Below are 24136 nucleotides of genomic sequence, written 5' to 3' on the forward strand. Positions count from 1 at the left end.
GATGCGGCGTACTGTCAAACTTTAATAGCTTGGAGACCATGGATCTAGGCAGATTGGGTCTGTGAAAGCCTTCTGCTGTGACTGTCATGAGTACTGATTGATGACTTTCATTTCCATGCCTGGTGAGCTGGTAGAGCCCTTCACTAATGTGTGGGGGTCACAGAACACAAAGCAGGGCAACCTTTTGTGCTTTCTGAATTGAATGAGCAAGTGCTGCTTCCTGGGTTCCTGTGAGTAGAAATGATGCTTGAGACCTCGGTGTCTTCATGGTCTTCTTTGCCACCAGCTTCCCGTGTCCCTAAGTAGCCCACTGCTCAGTCCCATGGGGGAGTTTCTACGGGTACAAGGCAGTCAAGGTTCTTCCTCCTGCGCTGTGGGAGCCCTTGTGGCACCTCTGAGCGAAGCCTCCTCCACGTTTCTGGCTGGGTGGTGTGTGGCAGGTGCTGTGCCTGGTGTGTGAGCCCTGCCTGTGGGGGACATATACGGAGGTGGCACTCAGAGACTGCCACGGTGAGAACACCTCCCCAAGGCCAGTCTGCCTTCTTGATGCAGTTTCAGATGGATGAGGTGTGGACAGACAAGAATGACAGCCAGTGCTCTGGGACATGGGGGCTGCACTGGGTAGTGGAAGGAGGACCAGCTTTGACCTGCTCCAAATGATTGATGTTTTTGAAGTTTATATAGCTTACCTCTAAAAGATCATAGTGATAAAAAAGACATTTTCCACACCATATGTATATATATATATACACACAGACACTTACCTAAAGCACATAAATGCTTGACAACAGTTTATGATGTATTTATAAAGGACAAGGACTGCCTCATGTCCTGTAGAGCCAGTGAGACCCCCAATGGCCCACACCACTCTGTCCAATCTGTGCTTGGGCCACCATGATGGCCACTCTCATTTATCGCCCAGCATCTCAGGCCACCCCACCTGCCATGCTCCATAGCAAACCATTCATCCATTATTATAAAGTGGCTGATTCTGAAAAGTATCACCTTAGAACAATCCTGTTTTTGGTTTTTAGACTCCCAGATAAATAATCTACTGTATTAACTGTAGAGCCTTGGAAATGTTCCATGACCTCTCTGGGGTTGGTTTTTGGCTGTTAGGTGGGCATAGGGTCGTTGCATGGTTTATATGAGCTAATGCATGGCATGCTTACAGCAAATGTGAAAGGTGCGCTCATTGATCCACCCATCTAAGCTCAGCCCAGGGGGAAGGGATGTTCAGCTAGTCAAGGGTGGGCTGGCCAGAGAATCAGAGAATAAGGGCAAATCTTGCTGCCGCCGCTGTCATATTTCCAAAAAGTCTCCGTTGGGCTACATCAGGCCCAGGGGAGCTGTGTTTGCTATGAGCCCCATACCAGATGGCATCTTAGTTTTAAGATATTTGTTTTGTGACCTAAGTACTTTCTAACCCTCTCTTCTCTTTTTGTGTTGTAGGAACCCAGCTATTTAGTGGTCGAAGTGACTTTAGAATCACTACCTTGAAATTCCATCCAAAAGACCACAACATCTTTTTATGTGGAGGCTTCAGCTCTGAAATGAAAGCTTGGGATATAAGGACTGGCAAGGTAATAGCCATCTTCCTAACTTGGCCTTTCCACAGGAGAGCTTGCTTCGACAATTTGAATAATTGGGGGCAGGTCAGCATCTATATATAGGACCCTTGAGGTGGAATAATTACCACTTAATATTTCATCAGTGCTAAGCATAATTTTTAGATGTTTTGAAAGAACATTCTTGAGTTGTCAGACTTAAAATATCAAAGGTGCAATTTTATGCAGCATATTACTAAAAATATTTGTTGAACACCTACTGTGCACAAATGCTTCCAGATGATATAAAATGAATCTGTTGGGTTACTCAAGGGAATAATGTGTGGGTACAGATAACTTTGGTACAGAGAATTGGTGTGTGTGTGTGTGTGCACTTGTTTGCATGCTTGCGAGAGAGAGGAAGGGAGGGGGTAAGTGCTTTTAGCTTGCTGTGGGAAGACTTCTTAGAGGAGTCACTGTTCCTCGGTCTTAAAAGCTGGTTGTGATTTCCATCCCCATCCTTTATTACGACCTGCTGTGCCTTTTACCGTCACCACTTACTAGATGGCAGCTCCACCCTAGTTGTTCAGGCCAAAAACATCAGAATTAGCCCTGTCTCTGCTCTTTGCATCATATCCCCATACCCAAACCATTAGCAAATTCTCCAAAACTTGGACACTTTTCCCCACATCAGCTGTTGTAGCTCTGCTATTGTCTGTCGCTGAGATGGTTGCAGGAGTTTCCCATCTGATCTCTCACTTTCCCCCTTGCCCCTTGCAGGCTGTTCTCAACACAGCCGCTAGACTGGTCTGTTACAGTGTGATTCAGACATGTCACTCCTCTCATCAGAATCCTCCAGGCTCTGATCTTACAGTAAAAGCCAATGTCTGTGATGATCCACAAGGCCTAAATGATCCTCCCTGGCCTGGGCGTAGGTCAGCATTTCTCATCAGTGCCAGCCCCACTAGGCTCCTTGCCTTCCCTGAACATACCAGCACATTCCTGCCTCAGGGCCTTTGCACTTGCTGCTCCCTCTGCCTGGAAGGCTCTTCTGCCTGTTTCCTAAGTAGAGGCTTGCTGCCCCCTGTCATGGGGCTCTGCTCACATATTACCTCTCGGTGAGGTGCCCCCTGTCCAAAACCCACTAGCATCCGCTAGTCCCCTCTGCTATCTCATTTCTCTCCATAGCATTTACCATCACCTGACATATTATGGATTTTATGTGTTCATTCATTTGCCTGTTTCCCTCCTCTAGAATGTAAGCTCTTTGAAGGCAAGAGTTTCGTTTGCTGCTGACATCTAGCTTCTAAAACAGTGCCTGGCACATAGTTGGCACTGTGTGAATCATGATTGACTGAATGAGTAAATGACGGAGGAAGGCAGTCATGCAGAGAGTGCAGATACAGGAGGTGGGAACACAGGATGTCTGTGGGGACTTGGCTAGGCGTGGGCTTCACACAGCGAGGTGGCCTGGGCAGAGAGTCTTTCAACGCTGTGTGTCTTGGTCTCAACAGTGGGGAGCCACCGGAGGTTTGTGAACATCTGCCTTGGTCCTAGACAGGTGGAGTGTCTAAGCAGATCTGTCCTGAGTAGAGGCTGTCCATGTGTTCCAGAGGGAGGAGGGTGAGACAGAGCCCCCAAGGCCTAGATTCCAAATTCGCTTTCTTGCTTCAGACTGGCTGGCACAGGAAGACCCTTTCCTGACAGGCAGTTGGAAGGGGCTGCTGGTTTTTTGAGGAGAGCCTAAATGCAGAGACTTTTCTTGACAGAGAATGGGAAGTTTTGTCTGTACATGAGATCTTGCTTAAAGTACTCACAAGTGGAAGCATAGATAGATGTAGTCTTTAAAAAAAATCACACGTTTTTCTTTTACAAAGGAACTTTCTTATAAAAATATTTGGAAAAGAGAGGAAATTACCCATAAAGAAGTGGACACAGTGGCATTTAAAAAAAAAACCGCCAAAACACTTTATATTTAGGATCTAAATACATGACAAGTGAAAGAAAACATTTGAACGTGCCTTGTGAACTGGAAACGCTTAGTCATACCGTTTGAAGTGGGACCTCCTGAGCACCCAGCCACTCCTGACAACCACGTCCCTTATGGGTGCGCTTACTGTTTTTAGCCTCAAAGACCAATCACGTAAGAAATTACTCACCAAGGACGCCATCTGATTTAAGCATTTGTTAAAAATACCGGATTTTTTCCCAGGGCAGATGCCAGCTGACGAGCTCTGAAAATGCTGGGGGAGAAGCAATTAGAAGCAGATGTTGCTGTGACTGGTGTTGGCATGTTTGCGAGTCTCTCCCAAGATAGTAATGTGGCTAAGGGATCTGTGCAGTATTTGTTTTTACTTCCTTTCTACCAACAATCCTCCCCCACTGGGTCACGGGGCTCGTTCCATTTGCATCAGTTGGGCTCAGGGGACAACACTCTTTCCTGCTTTGACAGGTGTTGCCCATGTGTCTCAAATGGACTCGGCAGGAGAACCAGGGAGGAGGCACAGCCCCATGCCCTCCAGGGGCTCCCACCTGGGGCTGCTCACTTCTCATCCCTGTGGGCTCCTGTGGCGCTGTCCCAGGTGCTGAACCTTCTGGCTCAGCCTGGGCGTGTATGTGAACATCCAGAAGTGAGCAGCTTGGCTTTTTCCAGCTGCTTTCAGGGACCGCGGTGGGAATCACAGGTGGAAGTAGGAGGGACACAGACCTTAGCTTAAACCAAGACAGGCCTTCCCTTTTAAATACGGTGGGGAAGGAATGTTTTGTTGTAAAAGTAATACAGAATCATATGGTAACATTGGGAAATTCAGGTAAAGAGAGGAGGGGGAGTCCAAGCAGCCAAAGGTAAACATTAGCAACATTTTGATATTCTTCTTTCTGTTTTTTTTTTCCCCTTGTGGTTTTTAAAAAAATTATAAAAGCACTATTTGGTCTTATTTGTATACACAATTTTGTGTTTTGCTTTTCATGTAGCATTAGAAGGATATTCTTTGTTAGTGCAGACCCTCGTAAGGTCGTCAGTCATATTCCTTTGACTCAGGGTGTTCCTGACTCACTGCCTCGCTTCTCCCCAGGACTCAGAACAATGTCTGCAATAGGCAGGAACTCAGTAAGTATCTATGGATCAAATGAATCAGATGAATGCTTTAACATATTAAACCATTTCCCTGCGTTAGACATGTAGGAGATTTAAAAAACTTTTGCCATTTAAAATTAATAGATGTGAGGACAGAGATCAGCAGTCAGCAAACTATAGCCTGAGGCTAGTCCAGCTTACTGCCAGTTTTTGTAAATAAAGGTTTATTGGAACACAGCTATACTCATTTATGGATCATCTGTGGCTGCTTTTATACTACAGTAGCAGAGTGGACTCGTTGCAACAGAGATCACATAGCCCACAAAACCAAAGATATTTAAGATCTGGCTGACCTTGGCAAAGAGAGATGTGATTCAGACATCTGTCACCCTATTGATTGTCAGGACTAATCCTCCTGAGCTGGCTGGCAAGGTGGGTGTCTTACCCCATTCTGTGTTCCTTGCAGAAACCATGTGCTCAGAGAATGTGTTTTCCAGGTGGGAACTGTTCCTTCAGTAAGGGGTGTATAAGTTGTTTCTCTCTCATTACAATCTCCAAACAAACTATCAAGGTTGACTTTATTACACATTCCACTGTAAGAAACATCTTTTTGCATATAGCTTTTTCCACATTTGGGATTTATTTCCTTAAGCTTGTATCTCAGAATGAAAATTTCTGGGTCAAAGCAAGCCTACATTGTGAAGGTAAGGAGTAGGTTTCTGCCAACAGAACTGAGGGGAGTGAGGCCAGACAACCTCTCCCTGGGATTTTAGGGCACAGTGAGTAGTTGGAACATACAACTTTTTAGTTACTTTCCAGTCATGAGATTTTATGATTCCTTAAATGTAGCCAAGTGGTAAGTGTCAAGATTCTGGACTTCTCTAGTCTAGCCCAATTCATTACAGCAAATGGGCTGTTTGGCTCCCTGTCTCCTCTTCTTGGCTGATCTTGGGTGATCTCTCCACCTCGGGTTTGATGTTTGTAGCACATCTCATTACTGCAAAGTGCCTGACTTCATCTCCAGAGGTCGGCAGGATGTGTTCTGCACAAGCCAGCTGTGCGTACTTACTTGAAGCTGGCTTTCTGCCGCTGCTGCAGCATTCTCTGACTCCTCTTCCTCCCAGCAGTCTGCTTGAACATGGGTGTGGTCTGGAACCCAGGACGCCTGTGGTCTGACCTTTACAGTATTGTGAGGGTCAATTTCTGCAGAAGCCCCCAAGCCTTTAGTGCCATTGGCCTGAGCTGCAGGAGACCTGGGCTCACGTCCTCCCTCTGCTACTTGCTTGGCTGGGTGATTTCGGGCACATTCCTTAAGCAAAAGCCTCTATGATTCACAATTTTTAAATTGGTATCGTAAAGTGGCAGGCCAAGCCACACCTCCAAAGTAGTGTTTCTCAAACTCACCTGTGTAGGAGAACACCTGGGCTCTTATTAGGATGCAGATTCTGTTTCAGCAGGTCCAGGTTGGGATAAGACCCTGCATTTCTAACAAGCTCCCAGGAAATGAAGGGGAGGATAGTATATGGACCACATTTTGAGAAGCTAGGGACCAAAGGGCCTCTGAACTTACAAGTCCCTTGCTTCTCTCATTTGAACCTTATCCTCAATTAGCCTGCACCATCTGTGACCTATCTCAGGGACAACGATCACTCTTGATCTGTGGGCACTTTTATCCACAGGTGTTTATTTACAGCCGCTTGGTGTGGGAGCCTGAGTCACCTCTGTGCCTGGCATCCCCGACAGGGCCTGGACCAGAGCAGGTGTTCAGGATAACCTGGAGTGAGCTGATGGGGTCAGCCGCCACTGTCATTGTGATAGAGGACTGCAGGAGCACCCACCTGCCCACAACCTCAGGGGCAGTGGCCACCCTGGGATCTACATAGAGGGCATGGCCCCTCTGACAAATGGGATATGAAGGCTAGCTGGAATTCAGCTGTAGTGAGTCATTCCAGAAGTGTGGACAGAGGCAGGAGGACTTGGGAGACCCTGCGTCAGATGAGATATGGTGTGGCCATAGAGGCACTGTAGTTCTCCACTGAGGCTGAGCTCCTCTGCCCCCCGGTGTTTTGTGGATAACAGAGTTATGAGTCTCTTGCATTTCCAGCTTTGCAGTGCTGTGGCTCTGTGCCCAGCACAGAATGGAAGCTGTAGAGTTGCAGGAGAAGCCTATGACACGGACTCAGCTGTACTGGGCCCTCTAGCAGTGTGGGGAATGTTCCAAGGTAGAGCCACCTTCAAGTTCACTTTAAGATGACTATGTATTTTGAACCAAAAGTTAGGATAAGTAATAAAAATAAATTCTCCTTTTGTAATATGAATCAGATTTGTTAAGAAAGCTTATATAGCAAATTTGGTGAATCACCTTTTTTGCAGGACTACATTATGGAACCCCAACCTCAGCAAATTACCTCTCAGTTAAGGCAAGATTGAACACTGGAAATTGGAGCAGCCCTGGAAAATCTAGGACATGTGGCTCCTGCAGCTGGCAGCCTGGACTCTGCCCCAGTTCCTCCTCTCTTTCTATGTACAGGGTGACATTGGGCAGGCTAGGGGTCGAGTGGTTCTTTTGTTGTCTAGCTCCTACTCTGCGCCTGAGAAAAAGAGTTGCAGATGCATTTAGATCTGCCAACTTTGCTCCTCCAGAGAAGGCTGCACCTCTAAAACCCCGATTCCCTGCTCGCTCTGGGACTCTCATGATAAAACCAGCTCTGACAGGCCAGCTCACTTTCTCCAGCACACCCTGGTGTCACATTGACACTAATTGTCAATATTTCATGCTTGTTCTACATCTTTTCTTCCTACTTTTATTATTATTTTCGAATTTGTAAAGGGACATCTTGACTTCCAGATCTTGACTTGGTTTCTTGACCACCTTCTCTAGCTTTGTCCCACACCCTCTGTAGGCACGTGTCCTAACATGCAGGTGACAGGGGAGTGGGTGGCTCACCCTTGGGCCTGTGTGGGCCCTCAGCTCAGCTTCCTATGATCCCAGCCCATCACTAGTATGCTGTAGTGTTCTGGTGGCATGTGGACTCCCTGAGGGAAAGAGCTGTGCCTCATTTACCGTGGTATTCCCAGCATCCAGCATAGTGCTAAGCACATAGTAGGGAGGGAGGGGAGGCAGGAAGGGCGCAAACTGTCGCATGAATGACTGATAGCTCTAATCAAGACCAGTTCTTAAAATCACAAGTAATTATCCTGGCCAGTTGAATGGAGGCTGAGCCACTGTCATTAATTTGCTTATCTCCTTCCCCTCCTGTGGGCATCCTTCCTTGGATGGGAGTAATCTCAGGATGATAGTAATAGGAGCTGGTAAAGCAGTGGGTGGTGGCTGGGCTGGCCTGGCCTGACTGATCTAGGGCACGGGCCAGAGCTACCTAGGGAGCATTAGAAACGATTGCTGCCAGGGTGGCCTAGGCATGCAGGTTTTTGAAAACTCTGCAGGTGATTCTAATGTATAGCCAGATTTGGGGGCCATGGTGTGGGTGCCTACTGAAAATTCAGAGTGGTTTCTGTGGGGCTTCTGCCCCAGTAGGTGAGACTGTCTTTGAGATTTGCACTCCTGTGACGGTGGCCATCTGAGAGATGGCTTCACCTACTTGGCTCAAAGTGCCATCAGTTTTGTGGCATTGTAGGCAAGTTGCTTATTTGCCCTAATGAGATTTTGATTACTCTCCATTTGTCTCTTTCATCTGTTTTATATTAAAAAGGCTTTTTATTTGGACTTTTTGTGCTTTCCACAGTCCTGACTAAGCTTTGCTGCAAGCTAAACTTTGAATGCAGATGAGAGTAGGAGCCTAATGGAGGCAAAGATGTAGGACCCGAGGCTGTTCCTTGTCTTTCCTGGCTCCCATTTCCTCATCTGTCAACTGGGGGCGTGGTGGATCCCCTGATGATCTCGAGAGCCCCTTTCAGCAGCCAGTGCTGACCACAGTGTGCCTCCTGCAGGCATCATGCTGTGCGCGCTGTGAATGCGATGGCTTATTTCCTTGTGGCCTCTTGGGAGGTGGACTGGGTGCTGCCACCATCCCCTTCCTCTGTCAGGGCCCTGAGGCTCGGAAGGGCTCAGTTACACACCACAAGCACACGGCCAGTTGGTAGTGGGGTAAGACTGTGAACTGGGGGTGGTTTGATGCCCAAACCCTTACAGATCCTCTTGTTCACAGTGTGAATTCAGCTTTAGTCTTGAATGAACATACAGTCATGCACCACATAATGACGTTTTGGTCAATGTCAGACCATATATAGGACAATGGTCCTGTAAGATTATAGTGAAGCTGAAAAATTCCTATCACCTAGTGATCACCTGCAGTGTTCAGTACAGTCACATGCCGTCCAAATGTATAGCCTAGGAGCCATAGGCTAGACCTCTAGCTTAGGTGTGTCGCAGGCTATACCGTCAAGGTTTGTGCAAGCGCATGATGTTCACGCAATGACAAAATCGCCTAATGACACATTTCCCAGACTGTATCCCTGTCGTTAAGCAACACATGACTATATATTTATCAGTGAGGGCTGTGCGTTTTCTTCTTGGAGAAGCCTGCGTGGACAGCCCTGGCATTCACATGCTCACTGAGCACTGCCATGTGCAGCTCCGTGCCTGGTGTCAGGACCTGGCCATGGATGGGACAGTGGTGGGTTTTGTTCTGAGGGACCACAGCCCTGTAACCTCAGGCCTGAAAACAGAACCCAGCATGTCTGTGCAGGGTAGGCAGCCATTGATGGGATTGGAGCTGAACCCAGGTCTTCCTCTAATTTCTGCTTCTTCCCATTGCAGGAAGAGGACACATTTCATTTATCCATGTCACAAACATTTTCTGAGCCCCCACCAGAAACCAGGCATTGTCCCAGGGCATGGGGCAACAAAATCCAGTTAGAAAGTCCATGTCTTAAAGCTGTAGAAGGGACTGCTGAAAACATCTGTTTCTTTCAATATTCAATGGATCCATCAGCTTCACTGGCTGCCTTCACAATTGGCTGGGGAGTCCCTGTGTGTCCCCTGGGTTGTCTAAAGTCTTAGGCAGAAGTGGGCAATTGGTTCCCAGAATCTGGAACCTCAGAGACCTGCCCTGCAACCCAGTCCTCCTCTTCAGCCTCCCTCTGCACCACTTTCACTGGGACTGTGTAAGAAGACCCCTGTTTAAAACCCACACATGAGCTGCCAACAAGCTCAGTGGATGACAGTGGGAGGCCCATGGCACTCAAGAGGGCAATGTTCCAAGACTTTCATTAACGCCCACCCCACTTGATAATTTTTGCCCTTAAAAATGCAGCAGGCAATTTCAGGAAATATAAAGCAGGTTCTTTGGACCTGTGCTGATTCTATAAATATGATGTTTCTGTAATTCTAATTTATAAATCTTCTATAATGCATACTGCCACTAAAATAAGCTCTGTGTTGCCCTGAACATGCTTCTTCTTAAGGTTTTTAAAAATTTATTATTTTTTTTTACTATTGATTTACAATTCTTGTACTTGAAAACTTATTTTAGCCTTGCCATAACTAATAGTGTCCAAAAAAGTCATGGGCTTGATGCCCTAGTTATTTTTTGTCTTAATATACTTTAACTAAAAAAATTTCTTTAGAGACATGGTCTCATTCTGTCACCCAGGCTGAAGTGCAGTGGCATTATCATATCTCACTGCAGCCTCGAACTCCTGGGCTCAAGGTATCCTCCAGCCTCAGCTTCTCTAGTAGCTGGGACTACAGGTGCCTGCCACCATGCCTGGCTAATTTTTAAATTTTCTGTAGAGAAGGGTCTCACTATGTTGCGCAGGCTGGTCTTGAACTCCTGGCCTCAAGCGATTCTCCTGTGTCAGCCCGAAGTGCTGGGATTCCAAGTGTGAGCCACCACGCTGGGCCTAAAGTAAATACTCATTAAATGTTTTTTGGTAACAGATGTATTCTATGTTGTACAACTCACTCATTCACTCATTCACTCAGTTCTTAGTGTGTTTGCAGGGTTATGCAGCCACAGCAGTCAGTAGAGAACATTTTCATCACCCCCAAAAGAAACCACGTTTTTTAGCAGCCACGCCTATGCCCCCAATTCCCCAGCCCCTGGGAACCATAAATCTATTCTGTCTGTATAGATTTGTCTGTTATGGACATTTTATATAAATGGTCTTTTGTAACTGGCTTCTTTCACTTAACATAATGTTTTCAAGATTCATTCACATTGTAGCCTATATCAAGACTTCACTCCTTTATTTTATGTTTTTTTAAAATTAGACTTTATTTTTTAGAGGAGTTTTATGTTCACAGAAAAAATTTAGCAGAAGGGCTAGAGATTTCCCATTTGCCTAACCTCCCCATAATCATTCTGCATCAGAGTGGCCCATCTGTTACAGATGGTGAACCCACAGTGACACATCGTTGTCACTCAGAGTTTATAGTTTACGTTAGGGTTCACTTTTGATGTTGTACATTCTATGGGTTTGGACAAATGTTTAATGACATGTACCATAGACTGAATGTTTGTGTCCTCCCAAAAATTCATATGTTGAGGCCCTAATCCCTAATGTGATGATATTAGGAGGTGGAGTCATTGGGTGGTAATTAGGACATGAGGGTGGAGCCCATAGGACTGGGGATAGTGCCCCTGTAAGAAGAGACACGAGAAAGATGACTCTCTCTCCACCATGTGGGGATACGGTGAGAAGACAGATGACTGTTTGCAAACCTGCAAGAGTGCCTTCACCAGACACCGGATCTGTTTCTGTTGAGATATCCTCAAGCTCAAAGATTCTTTCCTCAGCTGTATCTATGCTACTAAACTCATAAAAAGCATTCTTCAGTTTTTATTTCTTGTTTTTGGAGACAGGGTCTCACACTCTCTCCCAGGCTGGAATGCAATGCTGTGATCACAGCTTACTGCATCCTCAATGTCCTGGGCTCAAGGGATCCTCCCATCTTGGCCTCCTAAAAGTGTTAGGATTATAGGCGTGAGCCACTGCACCCAGCAGTGCAGTGTTCTTTATTTTTGTTACAGTGCTTTTGATCTCAAGCAGTTATTTTTGGTCTTTTCTTAGAATTTCTATCTGTTTGCTTACAGTGCCCTTCTGTTCTTGCGTATTGTCTACTTTTTCCATTAGAGCCCTTAGCATGTTTATCATAGTTGTTTTAAATTTGCAGCCTGATAATTCCGTCATCACTGCCATATTTGAGTCTAGTTCTGATACTTGCTCTTCAAGCTATGTTTTTTGCCTTTTAGTATGCCTTATAATTCTTTCTTGCTAGCCAGACAAGATGAGCTAGGTAAAAGGAACTGCTATAAAAAGGACTTTAGTAATGTGGTGTAGTGTCGGGGTGGTGGGGAAGTGTCTTGTGGCTAGGCTAGTCTTTTAGAGAGTCTGCTTCTGGACTGTGAGCTCACATGTACTTCTTAGTCCCCTCTCCCCTTTAGATAGGACAGGACAGCTAGAATGGGCTGGAGCTGGGTGTTTTCTTCCTCCACAGAGAAGGCTAGAGGGGAAGGAATTGGGTGTTTCCCTTCTCCCATGTGGAAGGTGGGAGCCAGTGGGGGTTGGGTATTCCCCTTCCCCCAGGTCAGCTAGGCTGTGATAAACCCAGCAGGGTAGACTCTGGCTAACTAATTTCTCTGCAGTACAGACCTCATTAAGAGCAGAATGCACTTTAGGAGGCTGAGGCAGGAGGATTGCTTGAGGCCAGGAGTTAGAGAGCAGCCTGGGCAACATAGTGAGATCCTGACTCTACAAAAACAAATACATAAAAGAAGAACAGAATGCTCTGTTATATTTTAAAGTAGCTCCGGCTGGGTGTGGTGGCTCATGCCTGTAATCCCAGCACTTGGAAGGCCGAGGAGGGCGGATCACAAGGTCAGGAGTTTGAGACCAGCCTGGTCAACATGGTGAAACTCCGTCTCTCTACTAAAATTACGAAAATTAGCTGGGCGTGGTGGTGGGCGCCTATAATCCCAGCTACTTGGGAGGCTGAGGCAGGATAATGGTTTGAACCCTGGAAGCAGAGGTTGCAGTGAGCTGAGATCGTGTCATTGTATCCAGTCTGGGTGACAGGGTGAGACTCCGTCTCAAAAACAAACAAACAAAAAAACCAAAAAACCCAAAGTAGTTCTTTTTCTCCTTCTGCTGGAAACATAAGGGGATTTTCTCCAGTCTTCACTGTGAGAACCTGGTAGCTCCTGGAGGTAAAATGCACAAAATTTTGGGGGCCAATGATGACCAGGTCTTCCAGAGTTTTTAATCTCTCTGACTTGTCCACAATGAGCCTCTAGCAATTTGTCAATTATAATTCAGTTTCCTGGCCCTGGTTCCTGTGGAAATTTCTGCTCCAATGCGTTGTGATTGTTTATTCACCTGTCTATGTCTCCAATTTTGGGGGCAGTGGTTTGCCCTGCGATCTCACTTCTTTTGTGGATCTGAGAAGAGTTTTACAGTTTGTTCAGCTTTTTACTTGTTAGGACAGAGTTTTGATTTATAAGCTCCTTACATGCCAGACCATTAACAGGAAGTCTTCCGCTTCTTTTTATGACCAAATAATATTCCATTGTATGGATATACACATTTTGTTTCTCCATTCTCTAGGTGATGGACGTTTGCATTGTTTCCATTTTTGGACATTTGTTTGTAAGTTTTTGTGTGGATATATGTTTTCATTTCTCATGGTTCTTCCTAGAAGTAGAATTGCAAAGTCATATGGTTGGTAGCTGTATGTGTAACCTTTTGAGAAACTGCTAGACTGTTTTCCAAAGTGGTTGCACCATTTTATATTCCCACCAACAATGTATGAGGGTTCTGATTTTTCCATATCCTCACCAACACTTGTTCTTACTTGTCTTTTATATTATACCTATCCTAGTGGGTACAAAGTGGTCTCTTGTTTGATCTCTTTGAGGTTAGATATAGAACTATTCAGATTGTATATATCTTCATGAGTGAGACTTGGTAGTTGCATGCCTCAAAGAATTGGTTCATTTTATCTAAGTTGTGAAACTTAATGTATATAAACTGATTTGTAATATTCTCTTTTTCTTTTGATATTTTTAGAGCCTGTAGTGATGTCTTCTCTTTCATTCCTGATAATGGTATTTGTGTCTTTTTACTCAGTCATTGTGACTAGAGTTTTATCAATCTTACTGATCGTTTCAAAGAAATACGGATTTTCTCTATTGCTTTTCTACTTCCTTAATTTCTGCTCTAATTTTTATTTTCTTCTGTCTGCTTGCTTTGGATTTAATTTGCCCTTCTTTTTCTGATTTCTTAAGGAGGCAAGTTAGGCCATTGATTTGAGATCTTTTTTAATATAAACATTTTAATGCTACACATTTTCTTCTCAGCACTACTTCATCTATATCCCACAAATTTTAATTATAATATGCTGGCTGTATTTTAATTTTAATCCAATTACAAATACTTTCTAATTTTCTTTAGACTTTCTCTTTGACATATGGGCTATTTAGAAGTGTATTGTTCAGTTTCCAAGCATGTGGAAACATGTGGAGATTTGCCAGATTTTTCTCTTTTTCTTTTTTTCTTCTTTTTTTTTTTTTTTTGGAGACAGAATCGTCTTGCTCTGTCCCTTAGGCTGGAGTGCAGTGGTGTGATTTTGGCTCACTGCAAACTCCGCCTCCTGGATTCAAGCAATTCTCGTGCCTCAGTCTCCAGAATAGCTGGGACTACAGGCATGTGCCATCACACCTGGCTAATTTTTGTATTTAATAGAGACGGGGTTTCACCGTATTGGTCAGGCTGGAAGATAGCTTTCTATCATTAATTTCTAGTTTAATCCTGTTGTAGTCAGAAAACATACTTTGTATTTCAGTTCTTCTAAATTTGCTAAGGTTAGCTTTATGGCCCAGAATATAGCCTGCTGTGTTGAATGTTCCATATGCTCCGTGCATTTTGCTGTTGTTGGGTGGAGTGTCCTATAAATGGCAATTTGGTCAATTGGTTGATGACGGTGTCCGTTCTTTTACATCCTTGCTGTTTTTTAATCTACTTGTTCTTTCAGTGACTGAGAGAGGAGTGTTGACATCTCCAGCTATAGTTGTGAATTTGTGTATTTTTCTCTTCAGTTCTGTGATTTTTTTTTGCTTCACATACTTTGAAGCTGCCAGCACAGCTCCACTAGAGTCCTCCTCTCAGGTCAAAGCTGTTAGAGAAAATAAGAAAAAAGAAACAAAACAAAAACAAAAACAAACAAACAAAAAAAGAAATCGGGTTCCCACCTCTGTACTAGTCACTTCTCTGAGTTTCTGTCTCTCTCTCACAAGCCACCTGCTCTTGTTTACTTTTCGAGTCCTCAGGGAGTTGCTTTTTGTATTTTGTCCAGAATTTCAGTTGTCATCAGTGGAGAGGTGGGCTGCAGGAGGTGTGCTCCAATTTAGCCTCAGGTCGATTTTGAACATATTTTTCTTTTTCCCTTGAATTTCCCTTCTTTTTGGCTAGATGTCACCTGTCCTCCAACTCTCTAGTGATGTCTCCTCTCCCGGAAATTTTCCCAAGCCCGACTGGATTGGGTGTCCCCCTCCCCCCGCCAGGTGGTGCTGCTTCCACAGCTGGATAGCCTGGGTTGTATGCCCTGGTTGTCCCCCAGTGGGATGCGAGCCCTGTGAGGGCTGGGAGACATGATGGTCTTTTCCAACCTGGTATCCCCAGACCGTGTGTGTGCTGGCACCTGGTCAGCAGTTCAGTCACTGTTTCTTGAATAAGTGATTGTGCCAGCCTCCATGGACCTGCAGTATAACTCTGCAAAGATTGTATGACTTTAGGAAAGTTTGTGCAATTCAATTTGTGCCCCAACAAATAGATTCCCAGTTTCAGGAGCGTGTTGATGGCTGTGTGGTTTTAAGCACACGGATGTTCCATGTACCCTGTCAGTGGGCAGGCTTTCCTGGCAGCCACAGCCTTTTCTCACACCCCTGAGGGAAGACTGCTTGGTGCTTCTCTGCAAATCTGGTGCGGAGGCTGCGGAGGGAGATGGATGTGCTGAGAGGAGACCGAGGGCCACGTCCCCGTAACAAGCGGGCCATTGCCATGCCCAGCTCAGAAGGGAGATGAGGAGTGGATAGCTCTCCTTCCCCTCTGCATGCCCCTTTTCCACCAAACAGATTTCTTGGTTTTTAATTACAGTCTTTGTCTTGAATTTTTTCTTTTTTTTCAAAAAGGTCAGTTTTCTGGCTCGCCTCACTCATTTGCTTATTGAACACTGCGGAGCACCTGCTGTTTATAGGGTGTCTTCCTAGTTTAGAGGATTCAGAGAAGCTGCAGGAAATGTCTCTTGCCCTGCTGCTGGCACCACCTCCACCCAGTTGCTGGCCCAGCCAGAAACCTCTGTAGCAGCTTTAGGGTCTCCCTTCTCCACCACCCCAGTCCCTGCGTCCTCCTCTTCCAGGGCCAACATGTGAGGTTGTGCAGTCTGTACAATGCAGAGAGGCACCTTGCTGAGGGGTAGGTGGGGTCTGGATTCCATTCCAAGCCCTGCTGGCCAGGCCATGCCCCTGATTTGGAATGGTTTCTACTCGAAGGGGTATCTTTCTCTAATAGGAACCAAGGTGCCATACGGGCCAGTGGCAGCCCTGTCCCTCCCCTTCTGTCTCTTACTTGGCCGATGAGAGGGCTTGTCATGGGGTCCCTCTGTGACTTGGGTGCAAGCAGGGTGTAGGGGTAGAGGCAAAAAAGGGCCTTGGAGACCTGGAGACCCAAGTGCTGCCCATGACTTCAGAATAGAGGGTGAGGTGGCTGTTCTCTAGATGTTCGCTTTGTTTAGAAAAGGAATGCATGGTCTTTGTTGGCTACTTGGGAAATGGAAAAATATAAAGAAGATAACCCATTAAACTTCAACCCAGCCATAACCACCATTGACAGTTGGTATCCTTCATTCAAATTGTTTTATGCATATGTATTTACATTTTTATATAATTGTCTTTCAGCTTATTATAATACCATTAGCATTTCCCATATTGTTAAAAGGTTTTTGATGCTATAATTTTTAATAATTACTCAATATATTATACCAAGATGTGTTTAACCAGCCCTCTATTGTTGGGTGTTTATAAGATTTCCAGTGGCTCCCTTATTACAACACTAAGGCAAACTTCTCCACACATAAATTCTTAAATACAGAATTAGTCGAAGGGTAAGCATGGTTTTTAGGTTCTGGAAACCACTGCCTGCTTCCTTCCAGAAGTGGAAGTGCCAGCTAACCCTGAAGAATGGGGTTCATTTGTTAGTTTGCTTGTTTTCAGCATAGGTGAGACTTACGCATGTTCACCGCCATCCTGGAGGAAGGCACTGGTGCAGAGAAATGGGCTGGAGGTGGGGTGGTGGCTGAGGGAGCAGGGTGGGTGTAGGGAAGAAAGCCATCTCCTTCTCGAGGCAGGAAGGAAGTGGGGCTAGGAGATAGAGCAGATGGGCCATAAGAGGCCTCCTTTCTTCCAGAGCTCCTGTCCTGGGCTGTGGAATGGGTCCCAGGGGGTGAAGTTCGCTGTGTTCTGCTTTGCCCCCAGTCCTTGCTAATCAGCCCAGCCAAGCACCTCAGAACTCAAAGGGGTGGCCAGGATTCACTGCACACCTGGTGAACGTAGAATTCAGTGTTTGGAGTCAGGTGGGATACAAGGACTGGAAATTGACAGTTGGTGGGGAGACAGAGCTGTCCCTGAGATGGGGGATGGTACAAGCACTGGGAAATGGTCTTGCAGCCTGCCTGGCCCCACTCCACCCAGAGGTTCCCTGGGACCTGGTTGCTGTCTTCCTAGAGGTGCCACAACCCTCCTCCCCTACTTCTCTCTTACCTGCCGCATCCTCTCTGTGCACCAAGGAGGAGGGCGAGCCTGACTGGATGGGGCAGCTCCCTCCTAGTGCATTGTGTGTGCTCCTGGTGTGGACACTGGAGGGGCTTGAGAGTGGGGTGGCTTGCTCGCTCTCACTTCTCTCCTGCTGCGGTTCTGGGTGGTTCAGGGCCTGCAGGGGCCCCGGGGGAGGCCCTGCCCTAATTCAGTGGCCTGGAGGCAGGCCAGCTCGCCTCTTCTGCTCCTTCTTCTAGGGACCCGAGGAAGGTAAAGTGGCTCTGGCTGTGGAGGGTGGAGAAGGAGGGGTGGGGATGGTCAGATGGAGGCATGCTGGGCACGGGGCATTCTCTGTGGCCCAGCCCAAGGCCAGTGCACCACAAAGTGGCCTTTTTTGGTCCCTGTTGACCCTATGCCTCATCAGAGAGATAGATCCCTCCCCTCAGTGCCCTACTTAGTTTCTCTGGGGCTAGGCAGGGCCTGGGGTTTTGGGGTCCCCCACAGTTTTGACGCTGGCTCAGCCAAGCGAGCCTCACCATCTCCATCTCTGTTCAGAGTAGGCCTGAGCCTCTGTCCATTGTCCTACGTGGCTTCTTTGGGGTTGAGGGTGCGTGGAGGAGGCAGCTGCAGGTGGTGCTGCGAGGCAGGGGCCTGGGTTTTTCAGAGTTGGGCTGCCCTTGGGGGTGGCTGCATTGTTAGAGCCCAGTTTTAATTCGTGGCTCCACTATAAAGTAAGGGAAACCAATTTTTCATTTGAGAGGATCAACACACAAATACATGTGTAATTGTCTATTTCTGCTTTTCTTCCTTTCCCTTGTGTTTTGTATCTGTAATTTAAAATTTCACAGTCTTCAACATGACAGTTTCTCTGTGGGTATGTTTAGAGTCAATTCAAATTCAGCAAACACTAATTGAGCAGCTACTGTGTGCACCGGGCGACCTGGGGTAGTGCATGGTACACACGGGTCCGGCTCGAATGTCAGGCCACGGAGTTGGTGTGACAGTGGCTCTGCCTGCACCTCGCTTCATGGTTGTGGGCAGGGCGCTTCACCTGTCTGACCTCAGTGTCCTCAACTGTACAGTGCAGCTGGCAAGCCCAACTTCCCAGAGTGGTCACGAGGATTAAGGAGGTCACGTGTAAGGCACCTAGCAAGACGGATGGCACTTAGAGTGTTCAATAAATGCTCCTGGCCATCTTGATGTCTTCAGATGATGATCACAACAGGGTTGTGCCCTCCACAAGCTCATGATAATTGGCCATCATGAGCTGTCTTCAGTTTTGCTAAAAGTGGAGCAGAGATTGTACCTTCCCCCCAGCCAGGCAGCATACCTGGCCAAAACGTCAAGTGCCTGTGCTTTCGGCTGAAGATGTTCTAACCCAGTGTGATAACACCGGTTATCTCAGGCTGATCAGAAGCTCAGATACACATTCTCCCATGTCTTTGATTAATTTTTTAAAGGTAGAAATGAATTAATTATTGCTGAATAAGTGTGGACACTCAGGATGTGGGGGAAAGAACCTAAAATGGGAACTTAGGAGCTGTCACTGTGGAACCCCTGTGTAAGGCACCCCAGGAGCTGTCAGAGGCCCAGTGATTCCCACATGGCAACAAGCCAGTAAATACCCCCCAAGACAGAGGAAGGTACAGCTCAGCCCTTCCTGACGGATGGAGAACTTGAGGACCAGAGAATGGTGGCACTGAATGTGGGGGCTCACAAAGGCCATTTGGGCCTTTTCCTTGGAGGAGGATGCTGGGAAATGGTCCCTCAGGCAACGCAGAGGGGAGGACGGTGCAGTCTGCCTGGAGCTGTGCGGCAGACAAGGGCCAGCTTCATCTCACTCTCCAGGAGCCCCAGGGAGCCCTCCTCCCCGTCCCCTCCTACCACCCTTTGGTTGATCCTGTTCCCCATCCCTCCCCGGGTCCCGTGACCTGTCCCCAGACAGCTCTTTGGGCTGTTTGATGGGGCTCATACCTAGGAAGGCTGTCCTTGGAGGACATGTTCTGCTTCTGCTAGGAAGTGCCTCAGGCATGGCCCCTTGATGGTTGTGGGAGGTGCAGGCAGAGCCCCCCACTGTGCTGGCCCTTGCCCTTCCACTCAGCTCTGAGCCTGATGTCATCCACCTCTCTACATTGTCCAAGGGACAGTTTCATAACTTCCCTGCTTAAGGGGAAAGGCCTTAAGGCTCTCATGAGCCCCCCACATTCAGTGCCCTCATTCCCTGGTCCTCAGTTTCCCCATCTGCCAGGAATAGGCTGAACTCCATGACCTAGCCTGTGTAGAGCACAACCCCCAGTTGTTAGCTGGGAATGGCTCCAACGAGGCCTTCCTGCTGCGAGTAGTCAGCTCCCTCTCCTGGAGTTGGGGGAGCTGGGGGACCCAAGACACTCACGGGCTGCTCCCCACCTGCCAGCTCCAGTTCCACCAGTGTCCTGGAGCTGCTCACTTTAGAGTTCTTCATTAGGGGTCCTATAGACACTTGCTGAATTAACCGCTGCATGGCCAAGTGGCCACGGCGTGGGGGAACATGAGGTCCCTCCCTGCATGGCGAGGGGAGGAGTCAGTCTCCACAGAGTGCATCCTGATGGGAACTGCATGGGGGCTAATGAAAGACTCACAGAAGAAGGAGCTAATGATTTTGCTTGCCACATTGGGAGGCTTGGCTGGCAGAGGGTTTCAAAGGATACATAGGAGTTTTCTAGGCAGCAAGTCAAGGTAGGGTATTTTAGGCATAAGGAATGTATAAAGGCACATAGGCACTAAAGGGCACAACACATGAGGGAATGGTGAGGGTTTTTTGTTGCTGGAGAACACTCAGTGTGTGTCTGTGAGTGTGTGTGTCTGTATGTATGTGTGTCTGTGCATGTGTGTGTGTCCATCCATGCATATGTGTGTGTGTGTGTGTGTGTGTGCATGCGCATTCAGAGGGGAGTTAGGAAACAAGGTCAGCTTGGCTGCCCATGGTGGCCAGTGCAGGGCCTCCACCCTGGCCATTTTTAGGTTGTGACCCAGAGCGGAACACCCCAAGGGAGGCTTTAGAGATAAGAGAGACCTCCCCAGTCACGCCCAGCATGCTGTCACCATTGCTTTTAAAGTGTGTCCCCTGGGATCCTGAGCCAGCTCATCAGTTACACCTGAATATAAAAGGGAAAGGTGTCCTCCCCCGTCCCCCGCATGTGGTTATTAAAGCACGCCATTTTTAAGCCTCATTAAGGAGTGTTAAATGCTAATGAATTTAGAGAGAGGGGTGTCTTGGGGCCTCTGTTTCCTTGGAAACATTTGAAAGCAGGTGCTTTATAATGAGCTGTACCTATTTAAAAGTGAGCCGTGAGGGCCACTTTGATAGGCTGGATCTCAGCTGCAGATGGGCAAGTGTGAACAAAGCCAGTGGAGGCCAGTGGAGACGCTTTGTGCTCTGTGAAATATCATTTCTCTGGTGGTTTCTATAGAAACCACTGGTACCTAGGTAGGAGAATTCTGGGCTCCCTGGCTTCACTTACACATCACAACCTTGTCCCCAGCCCTGGCCACCTCAGCCCCAGTCCCCGAAGACTGCTGGATTCCCATTGGCAGAGTGGGGTTGGGTTCTGGACAGATGGGACAGATGCATGCTACCACAGGTGTAATTCGCTTTAAGTATGTCTGTTCTGTACCCACTGCTTGATTTCAGTTGGTCCCAACTCTGCTTATGATTTCAGGCCCAGCTGATAAGAAGAATTAACATTTGTGGAGCTAATTCCTCCCCTCAGAGCACTTTAAATAAACTTTTTATTATTGAAAAATGTAAATATATACCAAAGTAGAAAGACTAATTAATGAATCTTTATGCAACCAGCATCCTGTTTTAACAATTATAAAATTATGGCCATGCTTATTTTATCCATAATCCTACCCATTTCCCAATAGTCTCCACCCTCCTCACCCTCACCACTGATTATTTTGAAGCAAATCTCAGACATCCTGTCATTTTATTTGTAAATACTTTTGTTTCTTTAAAAGGTGTGGGCTTAAAAAACTGTTATCCCATCTAGTAATTTAGCAATAATTCCTTAATATCATCAACTCTCTAATCCATGTTCAGATTTCCCTGGTTGTCTCATAATTTGCTTTAAACAGTGGCTTGTTCAAATCAGGACCCTAACATTTGATTTCTAAGTCTCTTAAGTCTATAGATTTCTTTCCTACTTTCTTTTTCTTATAACTTATTTATTGGGTAATAAATCAGTTATTTGTCCTGTATCTTTCTGACTGTATCCCTCTGATGTAATTTAACACATTCCTCTGTTCCTTCTGTATGTCTTATGAACTGGTGGTTTCATCTTAAAGCAGGTCACTGGGGGAGCTTGTGAGTCTGCTGCTGCTTCCAAGACTCATCCCTATTGTATGTATCAGCATTCCTTGTTGCTGAGTCATAGTCCGTTGTATGGACATACCACAGTTTGTTTATCCAGTCACCTGTGGATGGATGTTTTGAGTTGTCTCCAGTTTTTGGCGGTTATGAGTAAAGCTGCTGAGAACGTTCATGAACAGGTCTGTATGTGAATATACATTTTCCTTTCTTTGGGTAAATAACTGAGAGTGGAATTGCTAAGTGGTGTAGTATATATATATTTAAATTTTTAATAAGTCACCAAACTGTTTCCAAAGTGGTTGTACCATTTTGCATTTCCATTAGCAGTGTGGGAAAGTGTCAGTTGCCTCACATTCTCACCAACACTTGGTGTTGTCAGTCTTTTTCATTTTAGTTATTTTAGTGGGTGTGTAGTAGTATCTGATTGTGGCTTTAATTTCTTCTCCCTGATGACTAATGATGGTGAACGTCTTTTTGTGGGCTTATTGACCATTTGAATGTCTTGTTTTGTGAAGGATCTGTTCAAAGTTTTTGCCTATATAAATTTATTATTATTGAGTTCTAAGAGTCTTTATATATTCTGGAATTATTTTCTCCTATTACATAGGTTTTTGTGTTCTAAGAAATCTTTACCTATCCTAAGGTTGCAAAGATTTTCTCCTATGTCTTCTTCTAGAAGTTTCATAGTTTTTGCTGTACATTTATTCAGGGCTATGGTATATTTTCAGTTAATTTTTGTTTATGGTGTGAGGTAAGGTTGATGGTTATTTATTTCTTCCACTATGTGGGATACCCAGTTGTTTTGGCACCATTTGTTGAAATGACATTATTTTCCTCATTAGATTGTTTTTGGAGCCTCGGTGGGAAATCAATTTGCCACATAAGGATCTCTTCCTGGCTTGTCAGTTCTGTTCTATTGATTGATGTGTCTGTTATTTTACCAATACCATACTCTTTTGGTTACTGTAGCTTTATAATAATTTTTGAGATTGAGAAGTTTAAGCCTCAAACTTTGCTTTTCTTTTTCAAGATTTTTCTGGCTATTCTAGGTTCTTTACATTCCTATTTCAATTTTACAATCAATTTATCTTTTTCTACAAAGATATCGATTGGGTCCAATCTGTAGATCAATTTGGGGATAATTGACATCTTAATAATGTTGAATCTTCTTATCCATGAACATAGTACATCTCTTCATTTATTTAGCTCTTCTTTAGTTTCTGTCAGCCGTGTTTTGTAGTTTTCAGTGTTTGATGTTACACATGTTGTATTAATTTATTCCTCAGTTTCTCATGTATTTGGATACTAATGTGAGTGGAATTTTATTTTTTATTTCATTTTCCAGTTGTTTGGTATTAGTATATAGAAATACTATTAACTTTCTTTTTAAAAAAATAATTTCAACTTTTATTTTAGATTCAGGGGATACACGTGCAGGTTTGTTACCTGGGTATAATGCATGATGTTGAGGTTTCAGGTATGATTGATCCCTTCACCCAGGTACTGAGCATAGTACTCAATAGTTAGTTTTTCAACCCTTGCCCGCTCCCTCCCTCCACCCTCTAGACCGCAGTGTCTATTTTGCCATCTTTATTTCCACAAGTACCCAAAGTTTAGCTTTCACTTATAAGTGAGAACATGGAGTATTTTTGTTTTCTGTTCCTGCATTAATTTGCTTAGGAAAATGGCCTCCAACTTCATCTATGTTGCTGCAAAGGACATGATTTCATCCTTTTTTATGGCTGCATAGTATTCCATGGTGTATATTTGCCACATTTTCTGTATCCAATCTACTGTTGATGGGCACCTAGATTGATTCCATGTCTTTGCTATTGTGAATAGTGCTGTGATGAACACGTGAGTGCACGTGTCTCTTTGGTAGAATAACATTTTCTTTTGGATATATACCCAGTAATGGGATTGCTGGGTTGAATGGTAGTTCTGTTTTATGTTCTTTGAGAAACCTCCAAACTGCTTTCCACAATGGCTGGAATAACTTACATTCCCACCAACAGGGTATAAGTGTTCTTTTTTCTCTGCAGCCTTGCTAGCACCTGTTATTTTTTTTGACTTTTTAGTAATAGCCATGCTGTCTGGTGTGAGAAGTTATCTCATTGTGATTTTGATTTGCATTTCTCTGCTGACTAGTGATGTTGAACATTTTTTCGTATTTGCTGGCTGCCTGTATGTCTTCTTTTGAGAAGTGTCTATTCATGTCTTTGGCCCATTTTTTAATAGGGTTATTTGTTTTTTTGCTTGTTCAATTGTTTAAGTTTCTTATAGATTCTGGATATTAGAGCTTTGTCAGATGCATAGTTTGCAAATATTTCTCCTATTCTATAGGTTGTCTGTTTGCTCTCTGGATAGTTTATTTTGCTGTGCAGAAGCTCTTTGG

General features: G+C 45.4%; 1 protein-coding gene across 5 annotated transcripts in view; it reads left to right on the top strand.

Moving 5' to 3' along the window:
- Positions 1-24136, top strand: part of WDR25 (WD repeat domain 25) — a 154526-nt gene that overhangs the window by 106759 nt on the left and 23631 nt on the right. For all 5 annotated transcript variants that reach the window (XM_024231334.3, XM_024231333.3, XM_024231335.3 and 2 more), the window contains exon 4: positions 1453-1583. In XM_024231334.3, the coding sequence (XP_024087102.1) occupies positions 1453-1583 (131 nt within the window). The remainder of the gene's footprint in view (positions 1-1452; positions 1584-24136) is intronic.

This window comes from Pongo abelii, chromosome 15, assembly GCF_028885655.2.
Source record: "Pongo abelii isolate AG06213 chromosome 15, NHGRI_mPonAbe1-v2.0_pri, whole genome shotgun sequence".
Classification (NCBI taxonomy): domain Eukaryota; kingdom Metazoa; phylum Chordata; class Mammalia; order Primates; family Hominidae; genus Pongo; species Pongo abelii.